At 42.3% G+C, this 21,602-nt stretch overlaps 1 protein-coding gene across 2 annotated transcripts in view; it reads right to left on the bottom strand.

Moving 5' to 3' along the window:
• The window catches only part of LOC137419050 (E3 ubiquitin-protein ligase TRIM11-like), an 86,801-nt gene that overhangs the window by 50,287 nt on the left and 14,912 nt on the right, over positions 1 to 21,602 (bottom strand). For both annotated transcript variants that reach the window (XM_078770610.1, XM_078770609.1), the window contains exons 4-6: positions 18,999 to 19,232; positions 6,559 to 6,581; positions 2,918 to 3,045 (exon numbers count right to left, since the gene is read on the bottom strand). In XM_078770610.1, the coding sequence (XP_078626736.1) occupies positions 2,918 to 3,045; positions 6,559 to 6,581; positions 18,999 to 19,232 (385 nt within the window). The remainder of the gene's footprint in view (positions 1 to 2,917; positions 3,046 to 6,558; positions 6,582 to 18,998; positions 19,233 to 21,602) is intronic.

Below are 21,602 nucleotides of genomic sequence, written 5' to 3'. Positions count from 1 at the left end.
CTCAGCAGGCCAGTTTCCAAAGGTTTTGCTTCAACTGGGCAATGGTCAGTTACCAGTAGACACTGAGAATGGAGATGTCACAATACCCCCAAATTGTGGAACAATCGTCAACACATCTGAAGAAATGCTATTAAAGGTTTATCCCAGCCTCTCACAGAATTATAAAAACCATGAGTGGCTTTGTGAACGTGCCATCCTTGCTCCCAAAAATGACATTGTGCAGGATATTAATGCCACCACCCTTCAACAGCTACCAGACCAATCCACATGGTACAAGTCAGTTGACACTGTAGTTGATCTTGACTATGCTCTCAACTATCCAACAGAGTTTCTAAACTCTCTTCAGCTCACTGGCATTCCACCTCACAATCTGCAACTGAAAGTGGGAGCCCCCATTATGTTGCTACGAAATTTGGATGCACCAAAACTCTGTAATGGTACAAGACTCGCTGTCAAAACTCTTATGCCCCATGTGATCGAAGCCACCATTATGACTGGTTGTGCCAAGGGAGAGGATGTTTTTATTCCACGGATTCCCATCATCCCAACAGATATGCCATTTCAGTTCAAGCGCCTTCAGTTTCCAGTGAGACTATAATTTGCTATGACCATCAACAAGTCTCAGGTACAGTCTCTCAAGGTTGCTGGAGTTGAACTGACAAGTCCATGTTTCTCTCATGGTCAACTCTACATTGCATGCTCACGTGTTGGGGCAAGCACACATCTTTTCATCAGAGCACCAAACAGCAGAACAAGAAATGTTGTCTGCCCCAGAGCTCTTGCTGACTAAAACACGTCTGTTAATATTTTACCGAGGCAGCGCTGGTGGCCCAGTGGATCATGTGCTTACCTGCCACGCAGACGATCCACGTTCCAATCCCAGCAGCGGCAAAAATTTGTGAAGACCACCAAATGTGGCCCGTTCTGAGATATAGTCCCTAAATGGATTGAGCTTGGACCTAAATCACCAACTCACTCACTCTTTTTGAACTTAAATGATTTAACTTATAGCAAGTTCTTATGTTATGTACATATAATTACATACAACATGAACTACATAACAACTTGCTATAAGTCAAGTCATTTACTTTCTACATATTTGGAACCTGGGCAACGCCGGGTACCTTTGCTAGTCTATGGATAAAGTACTGATCTTTAAAAGCATATGGCCATTGAATTAATGTGCTTTGCTCTGTGCAAAATGGTGTGTTGATCACAGATTGATCACTCCTCGAACATAATATGAATTTTTGTGAGGAACAAAACACTTTATTATTTTCTTGTTTCTTTTCTTGATGTATTAATGGTCTTAATGTAAATGTTCCCTTTAAAATGGTTTTGCTTGTTCTTTACATTTGTTTTGTGAAATGATTTGTGAAATGGTTTTATATATACTTTTACAAAATATACTTTTTGATATTTTTGTAATAAAAGGATGTAAAAGTCAGTCTCTGTCTCTCTGTGTCTCTGTGTCTCTGTGTCTCTGGGTCTCTGTGTCTCTGTCTCTGTCTGTGTCTCTCTCTCTCTGTCAGTGTCTCTCTGTCTGTGTCTCTCCATCTCTGTCTGTGTCTCTCCATCTCTGTCTCTCCCTCTTTCTGGTGTGGTGGCGGCCGGTCACATTTTCACTCGTGTGGGTTGTGAGGAAAAGCCGTCGGAGCTTTTGTTGGAACCCTTTGTCTCTGGTTGGCGGTTCCTGTCTCGGGTGGATCGAGAGTATAACTTTGTTGAGCTGCATTGCATTTCGGAGGGAGACAAGTGCGGAAGACTACCATCCGCATGGATTGCCTCACGTTTGTGGCACAGTGAAGAGAAGCTTCGCGCCCTCTTGTGCAGTTCCGGACCGCATGTGCTGCTGAAGTCATTCGAAGAGACCCCTTTGGAGACAGATAAAACCCACTGGCTTCAAAAACATTTGTTTTTCTTTATCATTCCCCTGTTTGTATTTGTGTCAGCATGGAGGGTCCCTCAAAGTAGCGGATATTTCTTTTACTTCAATTTTCATTTTTATCGTATTACATTTACTTTTATTAAATCATTATCGTAGTACTTTCATTTGTTGTATTGTTGATTTTCCTTGTCTTGTTTCTGTGTTCGAGGAATAAACCCCATGTGGTTCCGTCTGAGGTAAGCACCCCTAGTTTCCTTCACCCACACACGACGGACTAACCGCCAATTTTTGGCTTATTCGCCTCAGTGTTAAAGCAAACTGTTCGGCTATCTGCCGCCCGTGATCTTCATCACCGGCAACACGACATTATTATCTTTTTCACATGACAAGACCAAAGAACAAGACATGCTGCTCTCACGTTGCAGATGTTGCTAGACCCTCTGTTAGTTCCCATTTCTTCCTTTATTGATCCCACCACTCTCCTCGATGTCTGACCATCTCTAATTTATCGAGGATGAATCCCTTCTTACAGTAACTCCTTCCGTGTAAACTCCCAAGATCTCTACTTGCTATTAATATCCAGTCATTTATCTGATTTGTGGAACTGCTTTCCGGGGATGATTCAATCCAACTTTCCTTCCAGGGACTTCACGTTCCTGTTACACCAACATATCATGTCATCTCCCATCACGACTTGTAAATATTTCTGCCCTTGTGAACCCTACCTCTCCCGAGCCCCGTGGTTTCAGATGAGGATATTTACTCCCATTCCATCTTTAGTTTTCTCCTTTCAATGGTTACCTTGCTTGCTGCATCCACCTGTTGTGTACATCTGTTTCCCCACTGAAACCATGTTGGCATTTCCCCCCCTGTAACCTCATTCTTCCTGAGCCATGATTTGGTACACAAAAAACATGATAATTTGTTCCTTTTCTAGAATTTTCTCATCCTGTTTCCCTTCCATATTTGTGCCACGTTTTGTGTTCCCTTATTATTTTCTTTATAAAATGTCCAGTTTGTGTCACTCACTCTGTATCTTCTCCAGGAAGTTCTTATTGAGCGTGATGAGCCCATCCAAATTATTCTCCTCCTTCGAGAAGTCCAGAACTGGGAGCGGTGTTCTCTTCAGGGATTTAAAGTCTGACATCGTCTCGAGCCTTGGAATAAAAAGGGAAAGCATCAGTTTTAGAAATTCTTTGAGAGAATATTGTTAAAATAATAAATTTTTACATAACAAAACAAGTTATCTGTAAAAGAATGGAAAATAATTAAAAATAGAAAATGGATCGAGTGAATTTTTATATTTATTAATATTTTTATTCAAAAGTGCAGATTCTAGAGGAGCCTAATCAATGAGTATAACGTAAACAGGTAGAAAACAAACGATGGACAGTATGGAAAGAGAGTGTCGGTGAGGGTTGGAGAGATTGAGGTGTGCTTTGGGGAAAGAATAAATCAATGATGAATGACATGATTGAATGATGAGATGAAGACCACAAGACAAGCAATGCAACACACATGGTGAGTCAGTTGGTTCTGGGCTCAGCTCATGACAGGAGATGGACAGAAGAAAGGAAAAGTTCAGAAGTGATGGGATAGAAAACCGTCTGTCTGCAGAGACAAGAACTGGGTGAGAATAATCCAACGATGCGTTTGTGGTGGGACGTGGGACAACATCATTCTCAGAAGTCATGTTTGTTACTGTTGACCTGTTGGTGTTCCCATCTGAGCTCCTCGGACAAGCTGCAGAGAATCCAGGTTCACATGTTATAAACGATGTCTTTGTCCATCAATCTCCTTGCAATTCATGTATCCAGGTTCAAATGCTATCAACCCCGTCTTTGTCCATCAATCTCCTTGTAATTCATGAATCCAGGATCAAATGTTATGCACCATGTCTTTGTCCATTGTCCATCAATTTCTTTGTAATTCATGTTGATGTACACAATCTACTAAAGCATTTGCCCACTTGTCCTCTACTGTTAGACAGTGTATCGTGTTCTGTGCATGGATAACACTTGCATACCTATGATTCCATGTAGAAGAAATTGTATATTTTCTCTGAATCTGTAACGTTTGTTGGGTGAGGTGTTCATTGTGAAAGTTGATGAGAGTCGAAAGATAACAAGCATTCTTGGGGAAACAAGAGAAAAATGACCACAGTGTGGTCACCAGCTGCGACGTGTAGAATCATGAGGATATCCGTTGCAATAACGCACGCATGCGTTGTAAAAAAAGTTACCCCAACAACAAGAACAACAACACCAAGAACAACAACGCGGTCCTCTCATAGAGCTGCTCGTCGCAGCTAAAATGTCAGGAGCATAGAAAACGCCCCTCTATATGGTATGTGCCATGTCGCAAACTATAGAAAAGAAGGGACATTCAAAAAAATCTCTTGTGCATGCTGGACTACCCTTGTGTTCTTAGGAGGAACCAGGTAATGCTCTTTAAAAATTCATATAAAGGGGCACCCTACATCTGGCAAATAAAATACATTTACTTCTTCATGCAGCTGTATCAATCAAATTGGTGCTGCATTATATGTCAAGATACATGTTATTATATTTCAATATTCATATTACTTTGAATTTCCCTGAACAATGCCAGGTACTTCAGCTTGTGTTTTATATTTTGAACACAAGAACACAAATCCCCTTGTTGGTGATTCCGAAAACCTCCAGTCTGGCAGTATTTGGACAAACGCAAATTTCCTCTATATTGACCAATCAAATTTGCCACTCACGCTTTCAGCATTGGAAAATATCGAGATACAGAAAAATATGGATTGTGCTCAGAAACGCAAACCAAGAGTTGTAAAACACCCTTCCATGTCCTTTTTCTCAAGACAGTGTGGGGTGAGGTGTTCCATTAATTCTCTTTTGAAACAATTTGGAAGGAAATGAGGAATAATTAGAAAGAGCAGTTGAAGAAGGTGAGCAGAGATCATGGATGGACATTGGATATCGAGAGAAGAAGGTGAGCAGAGATCATGGATGGACATGGATAAAAAAGGTGAGCAGAAATCACAGATGGACATGGAGAGAAAAAAGGTGAGCAGACATCATGGATGGACATGGAGAGAAGAAGGTGAGCAGAGATCACAGATGGACATGGAGAAAAAAGGTGAGCAGAGATCATGGATGGACATGGAGAGAAGAAGGTGAGCAGAGATCACAGATGGACATGGAGAGAAGAAGGTGAGCAGAGATCATGGATGGACACGGAGAGAAGAAGGTGAGCAGAGATCATGGATGGACATGGAGAGAAGAAGGTGAGCAGAGATCATGGATGGACATGGAGAGACTAAGGTGAGCAGAGATCATGGAGAGAAGAAGGTGAGCGGAGATCATGGAAGGACATGGAGAAAAAAGGTGAGCAGAGATCACAGATGGACTTGGAGAGAAGTACGTGAGCAGAGATCATGGATGGACATTGAGAGAAGAAGCAATAAGACCAGGTGGAACACGAGAAATTGGCAGAACAGAATATTCATGGATGCTGGAGACTTCGAGTGTATCAATGAACACAGCAGATCTCGACAACTTAGAAATGAATAGTTTAGAGTGATGAGGATGGGAGAGAACGAAGATAGGTGAGTGAGGATTGAACTAAACGAGATAAACTCAAATGAGAATCAATGAGGATTAAAGTAAACTTGTTAAAGTTTTTGTCCAATATTAATAACACAAATTAACTTTAGAATGACCTCCTCCCTTAGTCAGCCCAAAACTGTTCAAATATAGATCAGAAATGGGGAAGGAAATCAGGGGAGGAAAAGAATCAAGTTCACGAGGAAATACTGAGCAACCCGAATAAGAAAGATCTTGTTCACCCTGTGTGTCCTTCACTCACCCCCATTCTTTCCCTCACCCCATTCTTTCCCTATCCATCATCCTTTCCCTATCCCTCATTCTTTCACTAACCCTCATTCTTTCCCTAACCCTCATTCTTTGCCTAACCCTCATTCTTTCCCTATCCCTCATCCTTTCCCTATCCCTCATCCTTTCCCTAACCCTCATTCTTTCCCTCATCCTCATCCTTTCCCTAACCCTCATTTTTTCCCTCACCCTCATTCTTTCCCTGATCCTCATCCTTTCCCTAACCCTCATTCTTTCCCTCACCCTCAATCTTTCCCTCATCCTTATTCTTTCCCTATCCCTCATCCTTTCCCTCATCCTCATCCTTTCCCTATCCCTCATCCTTTCCCTCATCCTCATCCTTTCCCTAACCCTCATTCTTTCCCTAACCCTCATTCTTTCCCTCAGCCTCATCCTTTCCCTCATCCTCATCCTTTCCCTCATCCTCATCCTTTCCCTAACCCTCATTCTTTCCCTAACCCTTATTCTTTCCCTCATCCTCATCCTTTCCCTAACCCTCATTCTTTCCCTCACCCTCATTCTTTCCCTCACCCTCAATCTTTCCCAAATACTCATTCTTTCCCTCACCCTCAATCTTTCCATCACACTCAATCTTTCCCTAACCCTCATTCTTTCCCTCATCCTCATCCTTTCCCTAACCCTCTTTCTTTCACTCTTCTCATTTCTCTAAGTCTCCCTCGATTTTGTCTTGGTTTATCATTTATTAAATATCTTCAAATGTTTAAAACATGACAGGGTCAAAAACAACAGGATGTGCTGATAACGTGTCGGACACCAATGCAGTCTCACCTTTTTAGCACATCCTTGGAATCCTGAAAAGGAAGAAAGCAAAGGATGAGAACAAGATATTTGAATGAATGAATGCATCTTTTTATTTATTAAATACTAGAGAGTTCACAGAACACGATACCCCACGCAGTGTTCAATGATGTATTCCAATTTTAATAAAATAATGATTTTCAGGATCGTCATTAAATATACCCAGGTGTTCAGTGTTACTGAATCAATATTGTACATCACCCTTTTACACTGCAAAAAAGACGACGTTTTGTCACAGTTTAGGAGATGGAGGCTTTATTTATCACCAGAGAACACAATCATCAGCATCGTACATAGCTAAAAGACAGCTTCTTCTTCACCCCTGATGCTGAACCCTCTCACTTGGCACGCTCTCTCATGCTATATATGGACAGATAGCATAGCTCTTGGAAGTATTGTGAAGGTGATTTGTTGTCTACATTTTTCAAGTATGGAATTTAATTTAAAAGGTTTAAAGACGTATAAATAAATAAATTCCTGGTTTTCCCGCCATTTTACCCAGAGGCTACTGCATCACCATATCTAACACGTTACATTAATTGTTCGTGCTTGTTGTTTGTGTCCTTTATATTGTCCTGTCGCCCAGCGATTATGACCACTAGGTGACAAATGTCCGATCATTTTTACTCCCGAGGCGAACTCCCGAAATCTTGGCGGTTATTTTTATCGCACGCACGGGATGGAAGGCAGCGAAGGCGCTTGCCTAAATGGAAGCACACTTGTTTGTTCCCGAAACCACAACGAATAAACAAACACAACAAATGAAAAATGCCACAATAATGATTTAATATAAATAAACGCAAGACAAAATATATGTTGAAGTAAACTAATTGCAATTCTTACATTGCGGATCCTCTACTCAGACACAAATACGCACATCGGGGAATTTTAAAGTAATAATAAATATTCTTTAAAAAAAACACTAAAATCAACGTTCTCTGCATCTGTTGGTCCGATTGGCACAACATTTTCAACAAGTGATTGGCTAGACTTGTAAAAAAAAATTCTGCCAATTATGACATCATAGGTCACATGGTATGGGCGCCATCTTGGAAAAACACCTTCAACAACCAACAACTTCAACACCCCTCTATATCTCAGAAACGGCTCAATTGAAAACTAGATGGTTTTCATAGAATACTTACCCTGCGCAGTCAACTTGGTGTGAGCCAACTATTCTGTTTTTGAACGATTTTTTTTTTTTGATCCAATATAGCTGCCAGACCACGTGAGCGATGACATCATACATTTATATTCTCTAAATAATTGTGGCAAAGATCATGCTCAATATATTCCAAACTGATCAGACTAAGCGTCGTCCTGTCGAATTATGACGTCATAATTATGGCACCAATGACGTCATCGTTAACAACACCTATTCCCCATATGGAGTTATTTTCAATGAGCCACGTTTCAATTTTTTGCACAGAGTGGTTTTGGAGATATAGAGGTGCAACGTTTTTCGGTTTTTCCAAGATGGCACCTGTAACACATGACCTATGATGTCATGATTATCATGAAAATATTCTGAAGGAGGCGGTGCTCCTATGGTGAAAATTCCGTGTCCATCAGACCAACAGTTGCTGGGGAAAAAAATTATCATGATGGGATGGATAAGTGTTCGTCAGGTAGTTTAAAAGATGGTAGTTTTAAAAGTCCCGTGGGCATTTAATGGTTAAAGCAAACCACCTATCTAATTATCTTTATTAGACCCCAAACAAGTAAAAAAATACTTGTGGCCATCTCAAAAATGTGTGGAACATAATTTTATGACGTCATCAAGATGGCCACCATAAAACGATGCTTAAAATCATAATTTTGAAACTACTCAATCAAATTTAAAGATGTTGGGCTCAAAATGTTCAGAATGAAGCTACTGAACTGTTTATACTGTTTTCTGTACATCACACTCCCTAAACACATTACAAATACAAAAAAAATGTGGGAAAATCTTATCCAAACTCTGAGGGGTTTTACAAATCCATTCACTGAAGACTGTGATGATCTATTTAACTTTGCCCCAAAATCAGTCTTGTCAGAGAATATCAAGAATGACCTCTGCAACAGGAATGAAATTGGCCAGGATCTGTTTGATGAATTTGTGTCAAAGAGAATCACAACTGGTGAAGTAAATCTCTGGGATTCGATGAAGAAGAGAAAGCTACAAACATGGAAACACACTGGGAAAAAAGTAGCAGTCAAAGCAAGACAGAAAATAGTTGAACTTCAGGAAGACCGATCACTCTTTGCCCGCATGCTCGTTGTGTCAAAGTCGAGGTCTGACATAAACTTGAAAGATGAAATTGGGAAACATGAAATTTCAGTACTGCCAAGGGCTGTTTGCTGCAGATGGCACAATGCTGCACTATTCAGCTAAGAGCAACCTCATAAAAATCGTTGACGATGCCCCCAAAGCCTTACCAGAGGTAAATGTTGAAGTAGCTGAGCACCCAATCACAGAAAAGAGGTTGCCCTTATAGATGCCATGGCAGAAGTTCAATCAATGCCGAAGCCGGAAAGGATAAAGCTGTGTTCAGATCTTGGACTTTACTTCACAACACTTGTCTTTAACAAGTTCAACCAACAGAAATATGATGAAGTGCATCTGCTATTTGACAGATATGATGTCACCCAGTCATTGAAAACAACTGAGCGAGGAAGAAGGCAATGTGGCACTCAACCAGTTGCTTTCCACATAATGGACAATACAAACAATGCACAAGCACCCCTAAAGAAACTACTCTCTCATACAAACACAAAGATGGAGCTCTCAAACTACCTGGCACAAAAATCTCTTCAGCAAGGCACCAAAAATGGAATGAAGCTTGTTGTGGCCTGGGGAGACAAATGTGAAGCAACACACAGGGACATGAGCTACCTGGCAAGTGAACAGGAAGAGGCTGACACAAAGTTACTGCTGCATGCCCTTGATGCAACAGCTCGTGGAGCTACTAGGATAGACATTCATTCACCGGACACTGATGTTCTTATCCTTGCTCTCAGACGTTACCCAGAATTATGTAAAGATTCATCATTCATAGCAGGAGCTAAAGACAAGCACAGATCAATTCCTCTAGGACCAACATGTGATGCTCTTGGGCCCAGGCAGTAACAAAGTTGCTGCCCTTCCTGGATGCCACTCCTTTCCAGGAGCTGACATTACTGGTAGCTTTGCAGGCAAGGGAAAGCGAACATGCTGGAAGGTATTTCAGAACTCTAGTGAAGAAACCATTTCAGCCTTTCGCAATTTAGGCAAGACTCTCAAACCAACACAGGACACGATGAAGGCACTGGAGCAGTATGTGTGCCAGTTGTTTCTTCCTCAAACACAGATAGATGAGGTGAAAGACCTGAGGTGGTGGTTATTCAAGAAGAAACAAGCCCAGTCTGAAAAACTGCCACCAACAAAAGATGCACTGAAACATTCAATCTTGAGAGCATATTACCAAGCAATGATCTGGAGCAATGCCAAAAATGTCCATGCCAACATTCCATCACCTCAGGATTATGGGTGGGATATGGTCAATGGGCACTGGGTGGAAATAACATCTACACAACTCCAAGCACCTGAGTCAGTAATTCACTTGATAGATTGTGGCTGTGCTACTACGAAGTGTGCTACAAGGCATTGCAAGTGCAGAAATGCAGGACTAAAATGCCCTGAACTTTGTAATATGTTGATGATTGTGAAAATATGGAAGTGGATACAGCCAGTGAGGATGATGAAGACACTGAGGATGAACTGATCGAACATGTTTCTGAGTTATTAGTTCACCCCCCACATTCTGTTATGCTTATCAGTTCCAGTATTACCATGGGTTTAGCTGTTGGATGACCATAACTATTAATATCTATAAAAGTCTAAAAATGAATCCTACATCTATGAAACATTATTGGTGATTATTATTAAATTATTTTGCCACACCAATGACCGAGTGTTGGTTTTCTATATAATGTCACTGATTAAATTAAATGTAACATAATTTCTTGTCATTATTGGAATACAAGTCAATTTCCAAGCCATGCAAAAACAATTTGTGTGTAGTTTTGTGTTATCACCAAATAGTGATACTCCAATCAAAGTGCTGTACTTAAACCTTTTGATTGTTAAGTTAAAAATATATATTTTATTTGACGTCACGTTTTATCTGGTCATTCCACCTCGTCATAATGTACACTATATCTTATTTTTACTGAATTATATTATGTATTTCTTTTGGGTATGTATTTGGTTTATAGTCCAAATATTATGGATATATATTTTTAACACAATGTATATGTATGTTATGTTATTATTTTGTTTGTTTGAGTATTGTTTTTTTTTCATCAGTTGTTATTATGTTACTTTTAAATTATTCAGTATACCTATGTTTACCACTTTATTCTTAAGTTATTGTTACAGTCATTCTTACGTTATTGTTACAGTCTAGACTGAAGGCTTGGCTTGACTTGGGAAATGCAATGTTTTAGAGTATATCAGTTTATTAAATGTTCATACATCTGCATGTATATGTCTCAATTGATTGGACAAATATATTAGTATAATGCATGGAGGGAGTGGGACGTCAAGCTCCATCTCCCGACATTTATGAACCCCTTTCTCCAACCTCCAATAGGGAATACTGGGTACACATTACCTACTATATTTTATTGTATAGTACTTGTGCCAAGAGCTGTTCCTATGTAGTTGCATTTAAAATATATTTTGTAAATAAATTTCAATGTTATAAAAACAAAATCATTTCATCTTATCTTTCCAGTATAGTACTATATTTTAATACATACAAAAATTACTCATTTTTGACACAAATTTTATTTTTTGTTGGTAGAACTTCATGTGAAAACAGTATAGATATCTCTGCAGCATCATTCTGAGCATTTTGAGCCCAACATCATTAAATTTGGTTGAGTAGTTTCAAAGTTATGACTGAAAATCTGATTTCAAGCATCGTTTTCATGGCGGCCATCTTGATGACGTCATAATATGGTGTTCTACACATATTTGAGATGGCCACCAAGTATTTTGTGGTTGGTTGGGGTCTAATAAAGATAATTAGATAGGTGGTTTACTTTAACCATGAAATGCCCACAGGATTCCAGATGCTCCTACACGATGTTGTATTTGTCGAATTATGACGTCATACCAAAGTTATCGATGACATCATCATGAGCATATCTCATTCCCCATGGGGAGTCGGTGACAATGAGCCAGGTCTCAATTTTTTCCATGGAGTGGTTTCAGAGATATAGATGTGTGAAGTTTTTCCAAGATGACGCCTGCACCACGTAACCTATGACGTCATAATAATCATTTAAATATTCTAAAGGAGGAGGCCCTCCGACGGTGAAAATTTCGTGTCAATCGGACCAAGAATTGCAGAGAAAAAAATTCATACTGATTGAATCAAGAGTTGTACTTGTCGAATTATGACGTCATAATTAAAGTACCAATGACATCATCATTAACAAATCTTATTCCCTAAGCAGAGTACTTGACAATGAGCCATGTTTCAGAGATATAGAGGTGCAACCTTTTTTTCGATTTTTCCAAGATGGCGCCTGTACCACGTGACATATGACATCATAATCATCATTTTAAAAATTCCACAAGATGAGGCCCTCCTATGGTGAAAATGTCATGTCAATCGGACCAATATTTGCCGAAAAAATGAATTTTTAAAATGCAGACACGTACGTACGCACTTGAATGCTTAACCACGCTTTTCGCTTCATGAGCGCAGGGTAAAAATGGAGCCGTGGCTCATTGTAAAGAACTGTGCATTGGGACAAAAAATATGTTTATTTAGGTTATTAAAAGTGCCAACATTATGAGGTTAGAATTCAACAAATTTAATCCTTGATGCCACAAATCTGATATTTTTGTGCATGACAAGTGAATAAAAATTCAGAATCCAAATTTTTTTTACGCCATAGGTCAGTCACATGGTTTGGCCACCATATTGTTTCTCATGAAAAACACTAAAAACCCTTTTCCTCCAAAACGGCTGAACAGATCGAGCCCAAACTTTGCATGCATGATCGCATACCCACGACGGCACAAAGTTCAGCGTCATAGGTCACATGGTTTGAGAGTTCCGACGTTTTGAAGCATGAACCTTAAAACCCATCTCCTCCCTGATTTTTGAAGATATCGAGTGGAAACTTTACACATATGTTCCCCATGTCGGGAAGCTCAAATGGACTTTTTGAAATTTGTGTCAAGTTACATGGTTTGACAGCAATATATAATTGAATGAAAATCTTTGAATCATTCTATCTCTTGAACTGCTTCATTGATTGACCTGAAACAATGTAGCGGTCATCAAGCCAATATAGCTGTCATCAACAGGAATAAGTGTTGAAAACTTCAACCTGATTGCTTGTATGGTCTGGAAGCCAGAAGTTATTTTTCGAAGAAGAGGAAACTCTAGACATCTCTACTCAAGCCATGTGAATGATTGTGGCACTGCCATTTTCCAGATTTATTTCCTTTAAAAATCATTTTCTCTGCAGTCGTTGGACCGATTGACAGGAAAATTTCACCATAGGAACGCCTCGGCCTGTAGAATCTTTTAATGAAAATTATGACGTCATATGTCACGTGGTCCGGGCGCCATCTTGGAAAAAAACGAAAAACTTTGCACCTCAATATCTTCAAAAGTGCTGTGCAGACAAGATCGAGACATTGCTCATTGTAAAAAAAACTCTCCATGCATAATAACGTATGTGAATGATGATGTCATAGGTGCCTCCGTTATGATGTCATAATTCGGCAAGTAACCGAACGCACATGTTTGTAGATCTACTATAGTTTATATACCGCACAAGGTTTAATAACACGACCCTTCTTGCCACTAATATGGTGTTCTGCCAAGGAAGTTTTTGTGGCATTTTTCCAAGACCGCTTCTCATTGAAAAGTAATAACAACACTTATGGCAATGACATCATATTAATGATATTACGACCCCACTCCACAAGGGGTTTTTTGACTTGCGATATTGCCCCAACCCTCCCACCCGACACCCTTAGGGAAGTAAATTTTATGATAGAGAATTTAGAATGGTGAAGCACGGTCTGATATTTTCAATGACCTGATCTAGCATAAGTAATAGTAATAATAATTGGCAATAATAATGTCATGTTTAAGACAGTGGGTAAGACCGCTGGGTGACGAATGGCTGATCGTGTTTACTCCCGAGGCGAACTCCCAAATTATTGGTGGTTCTGGAACGCGTGAGATGAAAGGCTGCGAGACATTTATCTACGCGAAACACACGGGTTTCTTCCGGAACCCACGACGAATAAACGAACACAATAAATGAAAAATGGCACATGATTAATTTTATAAGAAAAAACAAAAGAGGTGCAAATGAAAGGTGAGGTAAAACTAAATCCGAATTTGAGACGTCTTCACTCAGTCACAAATACACACAAGGAAAAAATAAAATAAAATAAATGTTTGCTTTTAGTCGGCCGGCACTCAGCTCTTGTTTCAACAAGGACTTTTAGACGCTTGGTGGTCGTTAACTGGTAAGGTTGGTCGACAAAAGGACTGCATGTCGAAGAGCCCCATAATGGCGCTGGTCAGCCACGCGAGCGCACTTAGCTGTGAAGCAGGCAGCCAAACGTCCTCCTCTCAATTCCAGGCCAGCAAGCACAAAGCAGCCCCCAGCTCCCCCCAAAGAGCACCACCATCATCAATCCCTCCTCCTCACGATAAAAGTTGTCCAAACTGCTCTCTCTCAGTTTTCCTCTCCAAAGCATGAATAGAGAAAAAACCAGCTCCGTCACCAAGCACAAGAACCAACTGAGAGACACGCTCTTCTTCCTCCATGCCAAAACCAGCCGACCCCGAGCCTGACTCTTTTCCCAACCGTCGTTTCTACCCGCACCTTCTGCATGACGTCACCCCGACCAATGGTCATGCTCCAACAAAACACCCCATGTCCTCCACCAATGAAGAACTTCGGGGGCGTGGCCTGCCATTTACAATTCCGTGGAGGCGGGGTTTAATTCGCTCTGGAATGTACGGGTTCTGTCAGCTTGCAGAGGATGGCCATCATTGTTTAATGGGGGTGGTTGTATGGCTGGCCTTGTAAATGTACAAACGTTGGGGAAACGTTAAAGATGCTTTCGACTTGCTCACCAAATCTATTCATTCCAAAAAAAAATTCCATCTCTTATAGTGCATCTTTCATTCATTCCCTAAACTCTCCAGAACTCCACCCATCCTTCAGCATCCTCAAACGTATTTTTGACCCGAAGGTCGCAAGAATCTCATTTTGCAAGAAATGTTCGTTTCCCATTAATCGTACATTTTTCAAAATCCAATCTCACCCCTCCCCTCCAAATCCTCCCCATCACCCATCCCTTTCAAATCTCCCCCCTTTCCCCTCCCCTCCAAATCTTCCCCATCACCCATCCCTTTCAGATCTCCCCCCTTGCCCCTTCCCTCCTAAACTCCCCCCACACCCCTCCCCTCTGAGACCCTCCCCCACTCCTCCCCTCCTCGACTCCCCTCTCACCCCTCCTCCTCAAAGCGTCCTCCCCGCTTCTTCCCCCTTCCAACTCTCACCTTCAGCTCCCTCAACCTTCTGCCTCACTCTTCCCCCTCCTCAAACAACACCTCACTGCGCCTCACCCAATCACCATCAAACCTTTTGTCCGCCCCATACTTCCCTTTCTCCAAGCTGTTCTGAAATCTCTGACGCACCTTCAACAGCTCTCCCTACCTCTTCCTCCTCTTCCACATCATACCGTACCGCTCCCCCCCCCCTGTTCTGTATCCGATGCTCCCCCTGCCTCTTCTTTAACAGTATGGACCTCAAACATCCGGGGCCTTCGCTCAAACTTGACTGATCTCTCCATACAGGTTGCTTCTGACAAACCAGACGTGATCTGCTTAACAGAAACTTTCCTCCTTCATGATGTCTCTGATTCCTTGGTATCTCTCCCAGGTTACTCCCTCCTCCGGTATGATAGACCTGAGCCTCGTCCTGGAGGGGGGGGGGGGCTGCTATCTTTATAAAAAACTCTCTTCCTCACTCGCCCTACACTGCCCTCTCTCCACCTCACCCCCAGGAATACCTTTGGCTACGGCTTCCCCTTCACTCCCACCTTTTGTTCATATGTGTGTTGTACCGTCCACCAAACAGTGATGACTCCATCTACATCTCGCTGTCTGTAACATGGACCAACTTCTATCTACCTCTCCCAACTCTCTCTTCTTCATATGTGGTGATTTCAATTGTCACCATGCCAGTTGGCTGGGTGTGGGCACCTCTCTCACCAGCCATGGCTCTTCAGCAAAGGACTTCTGTGACTCACTGGGACTGACACAATCTGCCAACAATTTCCCGACCCGGATCTCAATCAATGAAGCATCTTCTCTTTTGGACTTGGTTATGACTAACTTCCCTGAAAATGTCTGCTGCTCTTCTTCTGCTCCAATCGGCTCTTCTGATCATGTGCTTGTTAAAGTGGACATCTCTCTGACCATTCTCAGAGAGCCTCCTCAGCGTCGTCGAGTCTGGCATTTCACTCAGGCCAACTGGCATGGTCTTCAAGCAGCCATCAATCATCTGGACTGGTCTCCCATCTCTACCGCCTCTGACATCAACTCATCCTGGGAATTCTTCCAAAGTAAACTGCTCTCTCTCATGCACAGATTTATCCCATCTCGTCTTCAGTTGTCATACCCTTCCTCCCGTCCATGGTACACGGAATCTTGTGGTGAGGCTATTGCCCAGAAACAACTTGCTTTCGTCTACTGGAAAGCAAATCCAACGGAAGGAAATCTCATTTCCTTTCACAAAGCCAGAAACAAGTGTGTGTCCACCCTCAGGAGAGCCAGGAAACAATATCTATCCGTTCTCAGGACAGAACTCTCTTATCTGTCTCCCTCTCCCAAATCCTGGTGGCGTCTGGTCAAATCTGTTTCTGGTGTTTGTTCCCCCTCCATCCCCTCCGTCACCTCAAACGGCCACACGGCTGACTCCACGCGTGAAAAAGCTGAATGCCTCAACTCTGTGTTTGCCTCTAAATCTTGTGTCCCAAACCCATCCCTCTCTGTACCCACCATACCCAGTCGTACCCAGCTGCTCCTGGACTCTGTGTCCTTTCCTCCTGACAAGGTGGAAAAGTTTCTGTCAACCGTCGACTCTGATTCTGCAACTGGACCTGACGGCATCAGCCCACGGGTCCTAAAATCTTGTTCTTCCGCTCTTTCACTCCCTCTCTCTGTTCTCTTCAAACTCTCTTTTGCTCAAGGTCATCTGCCATCTGATTGGAAATCTGCCAACATCACCGCTTTGCACAAAAAGGTGCAAAAACAGATCCTAGCAACTACAGACCAATCAGCCTTCTCTCAATTATCAGTAAAGGCATGGAATCCATCATTGCTTCAGATATGAAATCTTTCCTCTTCTCCAATGGCTTGATCTCTGATCATCAATTTGGTTTCAGACCTGGTCACTCTACTCTGGACATGCTGCTTCTGCTTTCTCAGCAATGGATAGAGGTCCTCAATGCCAAACAGGAAATTCGAGCTGTCTCCCTTGACATATCATGTGCCTTCGATACGGTCTGGCACCCCGCCCTGCTCACCAAACTCTCCTCTGTTGGTATCCATGGAAATCTCCACGCATGGCTGGCGGACTTCCTCTCTAGTCGTAGTCATCGTGTGGTGCTGAATGGGTTTCTCTCATCTCCTCTTCCTGTTCAGGCTGGAGTTCCCCAAGGGAGTGTTCTGGGCCCTGTGCTTTTTCTGGTCTTCATCAATGATCTCCCCGACTCTCTTGAAAATCCTCTCTCTCTCTTTGCTGATGACTCTACTCTCTGTCGCTCCATTCTTCATCCCTCAGATAGACAGTCTGCAGCCTCCTCACTCTCTGCAGACCTGGACAAAATCACTGACTGGGCAAACAAGTGGAACATGTCTTTCAATCCTGACAAATCTCACACTCTTACAATGTCTCTCCGAAAAGACCGACTGGACAACCCTCCCATCTACTTTCTGAATAATCCTCTCCAAGAAGTTCTGTCACTCAAACTTTTGGGTCTCACTATCTGCCATGATCTTTCCTGGGTAAACCACATTTCAAATCTGGCCCCCAAAGCCAGTCGCCGACTGGGCATCCTCCGTCGTGCGAAGTCCTTCCTTGGCACACCTGAGCTCCTCACCACGTACAAGGCTTTCATCCGCAGCTCAATGTAATACTGCTCTCCCCTCTGGGCTGGTGCTCCTGCCTCACACCTAGCTCGTCTTCACGCTGTTGAAAGCAAAGCATTCAGAATCATTGGAATCTCCCGCGATGAAGCTAACTCCAAGGGCTTTTCACTCACTCACCGCAGGCAGGTTGGTGGTCTTTCCGTCTTCTACCGACTCCTCTCTGGCCTTGCCCCCCCCCCCCAGCTCTCTCTGGGCTCTGTCCCGCAAATATTCCTACAGGTCGCACAAGATCTGCCTGCAACCATCTTTTGGTTAAACTGCCAAAATCAAGACTCTCTGCTCACCTTCGCTCCTTCATTCCTCTTTTCTCCCGCCTCTGGAACACACTCCCTCACTCTCTTCAATCCCACTCCACCCTCCAGGTCTTTAAAACAGCTGTTCACCACCATCTCTTATCTTCCCCCATCCAAAACCTTGATCTTTTCTATCCCCGATAATTTCACCCCAATTCCACTTTTTGAAATACCAACTTCTGACCTGGAAGTCCTTGGTGTCCTTGTGTTTTATACTTCTCCCACCCCCCACCACCCCACCCCTTCCCACGCCTCCTCCCCCCGAGCCCTCTCCCTCCCACACATCTCCCTGCTCTCAAATGTTGTGTGCTCTCAAGTGTTTGTGTGCTTCCCATTCTCTTGTCTTCCGCTCCCTCTTTTTATATATTTTGTTTGTCTGGTTGATTTGTTTGTGAAGTAAATGTCAGCTCTTTCACGAGCCTCGATTCAGTATACAAAAAAAAAAAAAAGCCCCATGGGGCAATCACATACTGGGAGAAACTAGCCTTCGACCCCACCTACTTAACACAAAATCACTCCCGTGTGGCGACACGTAAACAATCTTAAGCTCACAGTTTTCCCGACTTAAACACTTTGAGATGTCTCCTACCTGTCCACGGCCCATGCTACCACTATACAGTGCTACCTTTACGATGGGACTCCTTCATCTACCCCCACAAATGTAACAATAATAAGGATAATAAATGACTCCCTGTCGTTCCCATAGTGAGCGGGTGCACTCGTTAAATAAATATTAAATATAAATTTTCCTTAGTGGGTGCAGGGAAGTGTTTTCGGCACTCACAAAAATAGAAAAAACACCAAATTGATTTCTTTAAAATGCCAACAGGATTGGAACATCACCAGGCAACGCCAGGTACGCCTGCTAGTTTACGATAAACCACACCTGTAGAAAAGAAACAGCCTCCAGTTTCTGGAATGCTGTGTCCATTGTGGATTTTCCTTGACATAGATCCTCCATCTGCTGCTCCAGTTTCTCTCTCTGCTTCCCAAGGAGAGAAAGCTTCTCCATTTTCTTCTTGTTGATTTCATGCTTCATCAGATGCACAGATTCATTCACCAATTGGCACACCAACTTCCCCTTCTCCTCCAAACTGTCCTCAGCATCTCTGCTGGAGTTCTGGGAGGAATCATTGTTTGAATTATTGAAAAATCAAGAAGAAACTTTCAGAGAAAATGTAGAAACTAACAAAAGGTACAATGGATTATGGCTGATAGGATCAGATCACTGGTACCAGGAGTGGGTTTTGAAGGTAAATTGAAGTGGGCACTCTTATCTACAATGATTATTAAGTCCAGGAACCAATAGGCTATTTCAACCTCTAATAAGTCTAAATTAACATTTAATGATTTAGATTTTTAAGCGGTGAAGCCGTTTCAATATTTGGCTTTGTCCCTCCATTAAAATTGAAGAAGACGAACCTTTGTAACCCACCGTGTTCACTCCTAATAGATTCTAAAGGATAATTATAAAGGGTAATTCTAAAGGGTTTTAAATCTTAATTCTAAAGGGTTTTAAACGGTAATTCTAAAGGGTAATTCCAGAGGGTAATTCCAACGTGTTTTAAACGGTAATTCTAAAGGGTAATTCTAGAGGGGTTTAAACGGTAATTCTAAAGGGTTTTAAACGGTAATTATCTATCTATAATTCCAGTAATCTCTGTACGTTTGTACGTTTGTACGTCTGTACGTCTGTACGTCTGTACGTCTGTTTGTCTGTGACCGCTGTTTCTCGACAACCACGGGTCCGATATACTTTTAACTTGCCAGGTATATTGCTGGGGACCCGAGGATGTGCCTTTTCAAGGTTTCATATTAATCGGACAATTACTTACCGAGCTATGTCCAAAAAACGATTCAACCAATCAGAGAGCAGCGAACTATCGCGTGTGCCGAACGTGGCGGACACACTCTGCCTCGGATGGCACATTTGAGAGCGTATTCATTTATTTCACGTTTGCAAACTATGTTGGCGTTAAACTATGTTTTAAAACTAATAAAACCGAATTTGCGATTCATTCGCTTTCCTGCGCGTTTGTGCACGCGATGGCGATTTCTTTACCAAACTCCGGAAGCCGTTCGCTTTGGACCAAACCATTTCATGTAAATAGAGGGGGGGGATATAATTTTAGATATAGATATAGTACGGGCAATGCCCTAGTAAAGGGTAATTATAAAGAATTTTAAAGTCATTCTAAAGGGTTTTAAACAGTAATTATAAAGGGTAATTCTAAAGGGTTTTAAACAGTCATTATAAAGGGTAATTCTAAAGGGTTTCAAACAGTTATTCTAAAGGGTACTTCCAAAGGGTTCTACTAAAGGGTTTTCTTGGAGAAACGCCATCCTCTTGGAGTTATCTGGAGGTGACATCCGTCACACTTTGGGAGCCATTGGCAGTCACTTGGTGTCAGGATCGGTAACCAGTGACATCCATCACAATATGTAATTATTTGGTGTAGTTTTTTATTTTAATCTTATGATTTATCACGAACAATTATCATTATTACAGGATGTATTTTTTTCGACATAGGAATGATCGAATTGACAAATATACCCACAAAGCTAAACTAATAATTATATACCCAATTAAGCCCAATTTGTTATATGGAAATGACATCATATGGCATCACTGAGAGAGCGGTTTGGAGCGGGAAAATCACAAGAAGCCCAATTTGTAATAAATGTTCGTCTTTCATTAATCATCCACTTTCTAAACTCCCCCTTGCCCCTCCCCTCCAAATCTCCCCCCTTTCTCTTCCCCTCCTAAACTCCCCCCTCACCCCTCCCCCTCAAAACTCCCGCCCCCAATCCCTCTCCATTCAAATCTACCCTACAACCCCTCCCCTTCAAATATCCGGCCCTACCATCCCTCTCCAATACTCCTCCCTCCCCCCTCCTCCTCAAAGCTGCCTCCTCCCCACTTCGTCTCCCTTCAATCTCATACCTCCAACTCCCCCAATTTTCTACTTTCCTCTGCCCCCCCCTCCCCCTCAAACAACTCCTCACTGTACCTCATCACATCAACATCAAACCTTTCATCCTTCTCATCCTTCCCTTTCTTGTAACTCTTCCGTAATCTCTGACACACTATCACCTGCTCTCCCGACCTCCACCACTCATCATTCATCTGACCCGACTCCTCCCCTCCCCTGTCCTGCACCCGATACTCCCCCTCTCTCCTCATTACAGTATGGACATCAAACATCGGGGCCTTCGCTCAAACCTGACTGATCTCTCCATTCACGTTGTTTCTGACAATCCAGCCTTGATCTGCTTAACAGAAACTTTCCTCCATCAAGATGTCTCTGATTCCTTAATATCTCTTCCTGGTTATTCCCTCTTCTGGTATGATAGACCTGAGCCTTGTCGGGGTGGTGGGGTTGCTATCTTTATCAAAAACTCTCTGCCTCACTCTCCTTGCACTGCCCTCACTCCACCTCACCCCCAGGAGTACCTCTGGTTACGGCTTCCTCTCCGCTCCCACCAATTG

Source organism: Myxine glutinosa, chromosome 1 (assembly GCF_964187855.1).
Source record: "Myxine glutinosa chromosome 1, kmMyxGlut1.1, whole genome shotgun sequence".
NCBI classification, from domain to species: Eukaryota; Metazoa; Chordata; class Myxini; order Myxiniformes; family Myxinidae; genus Myxine; species Myxine glutinosa.
This window is presented reverse-complemented; position numbering and strand designations above follow the sequence as displayed.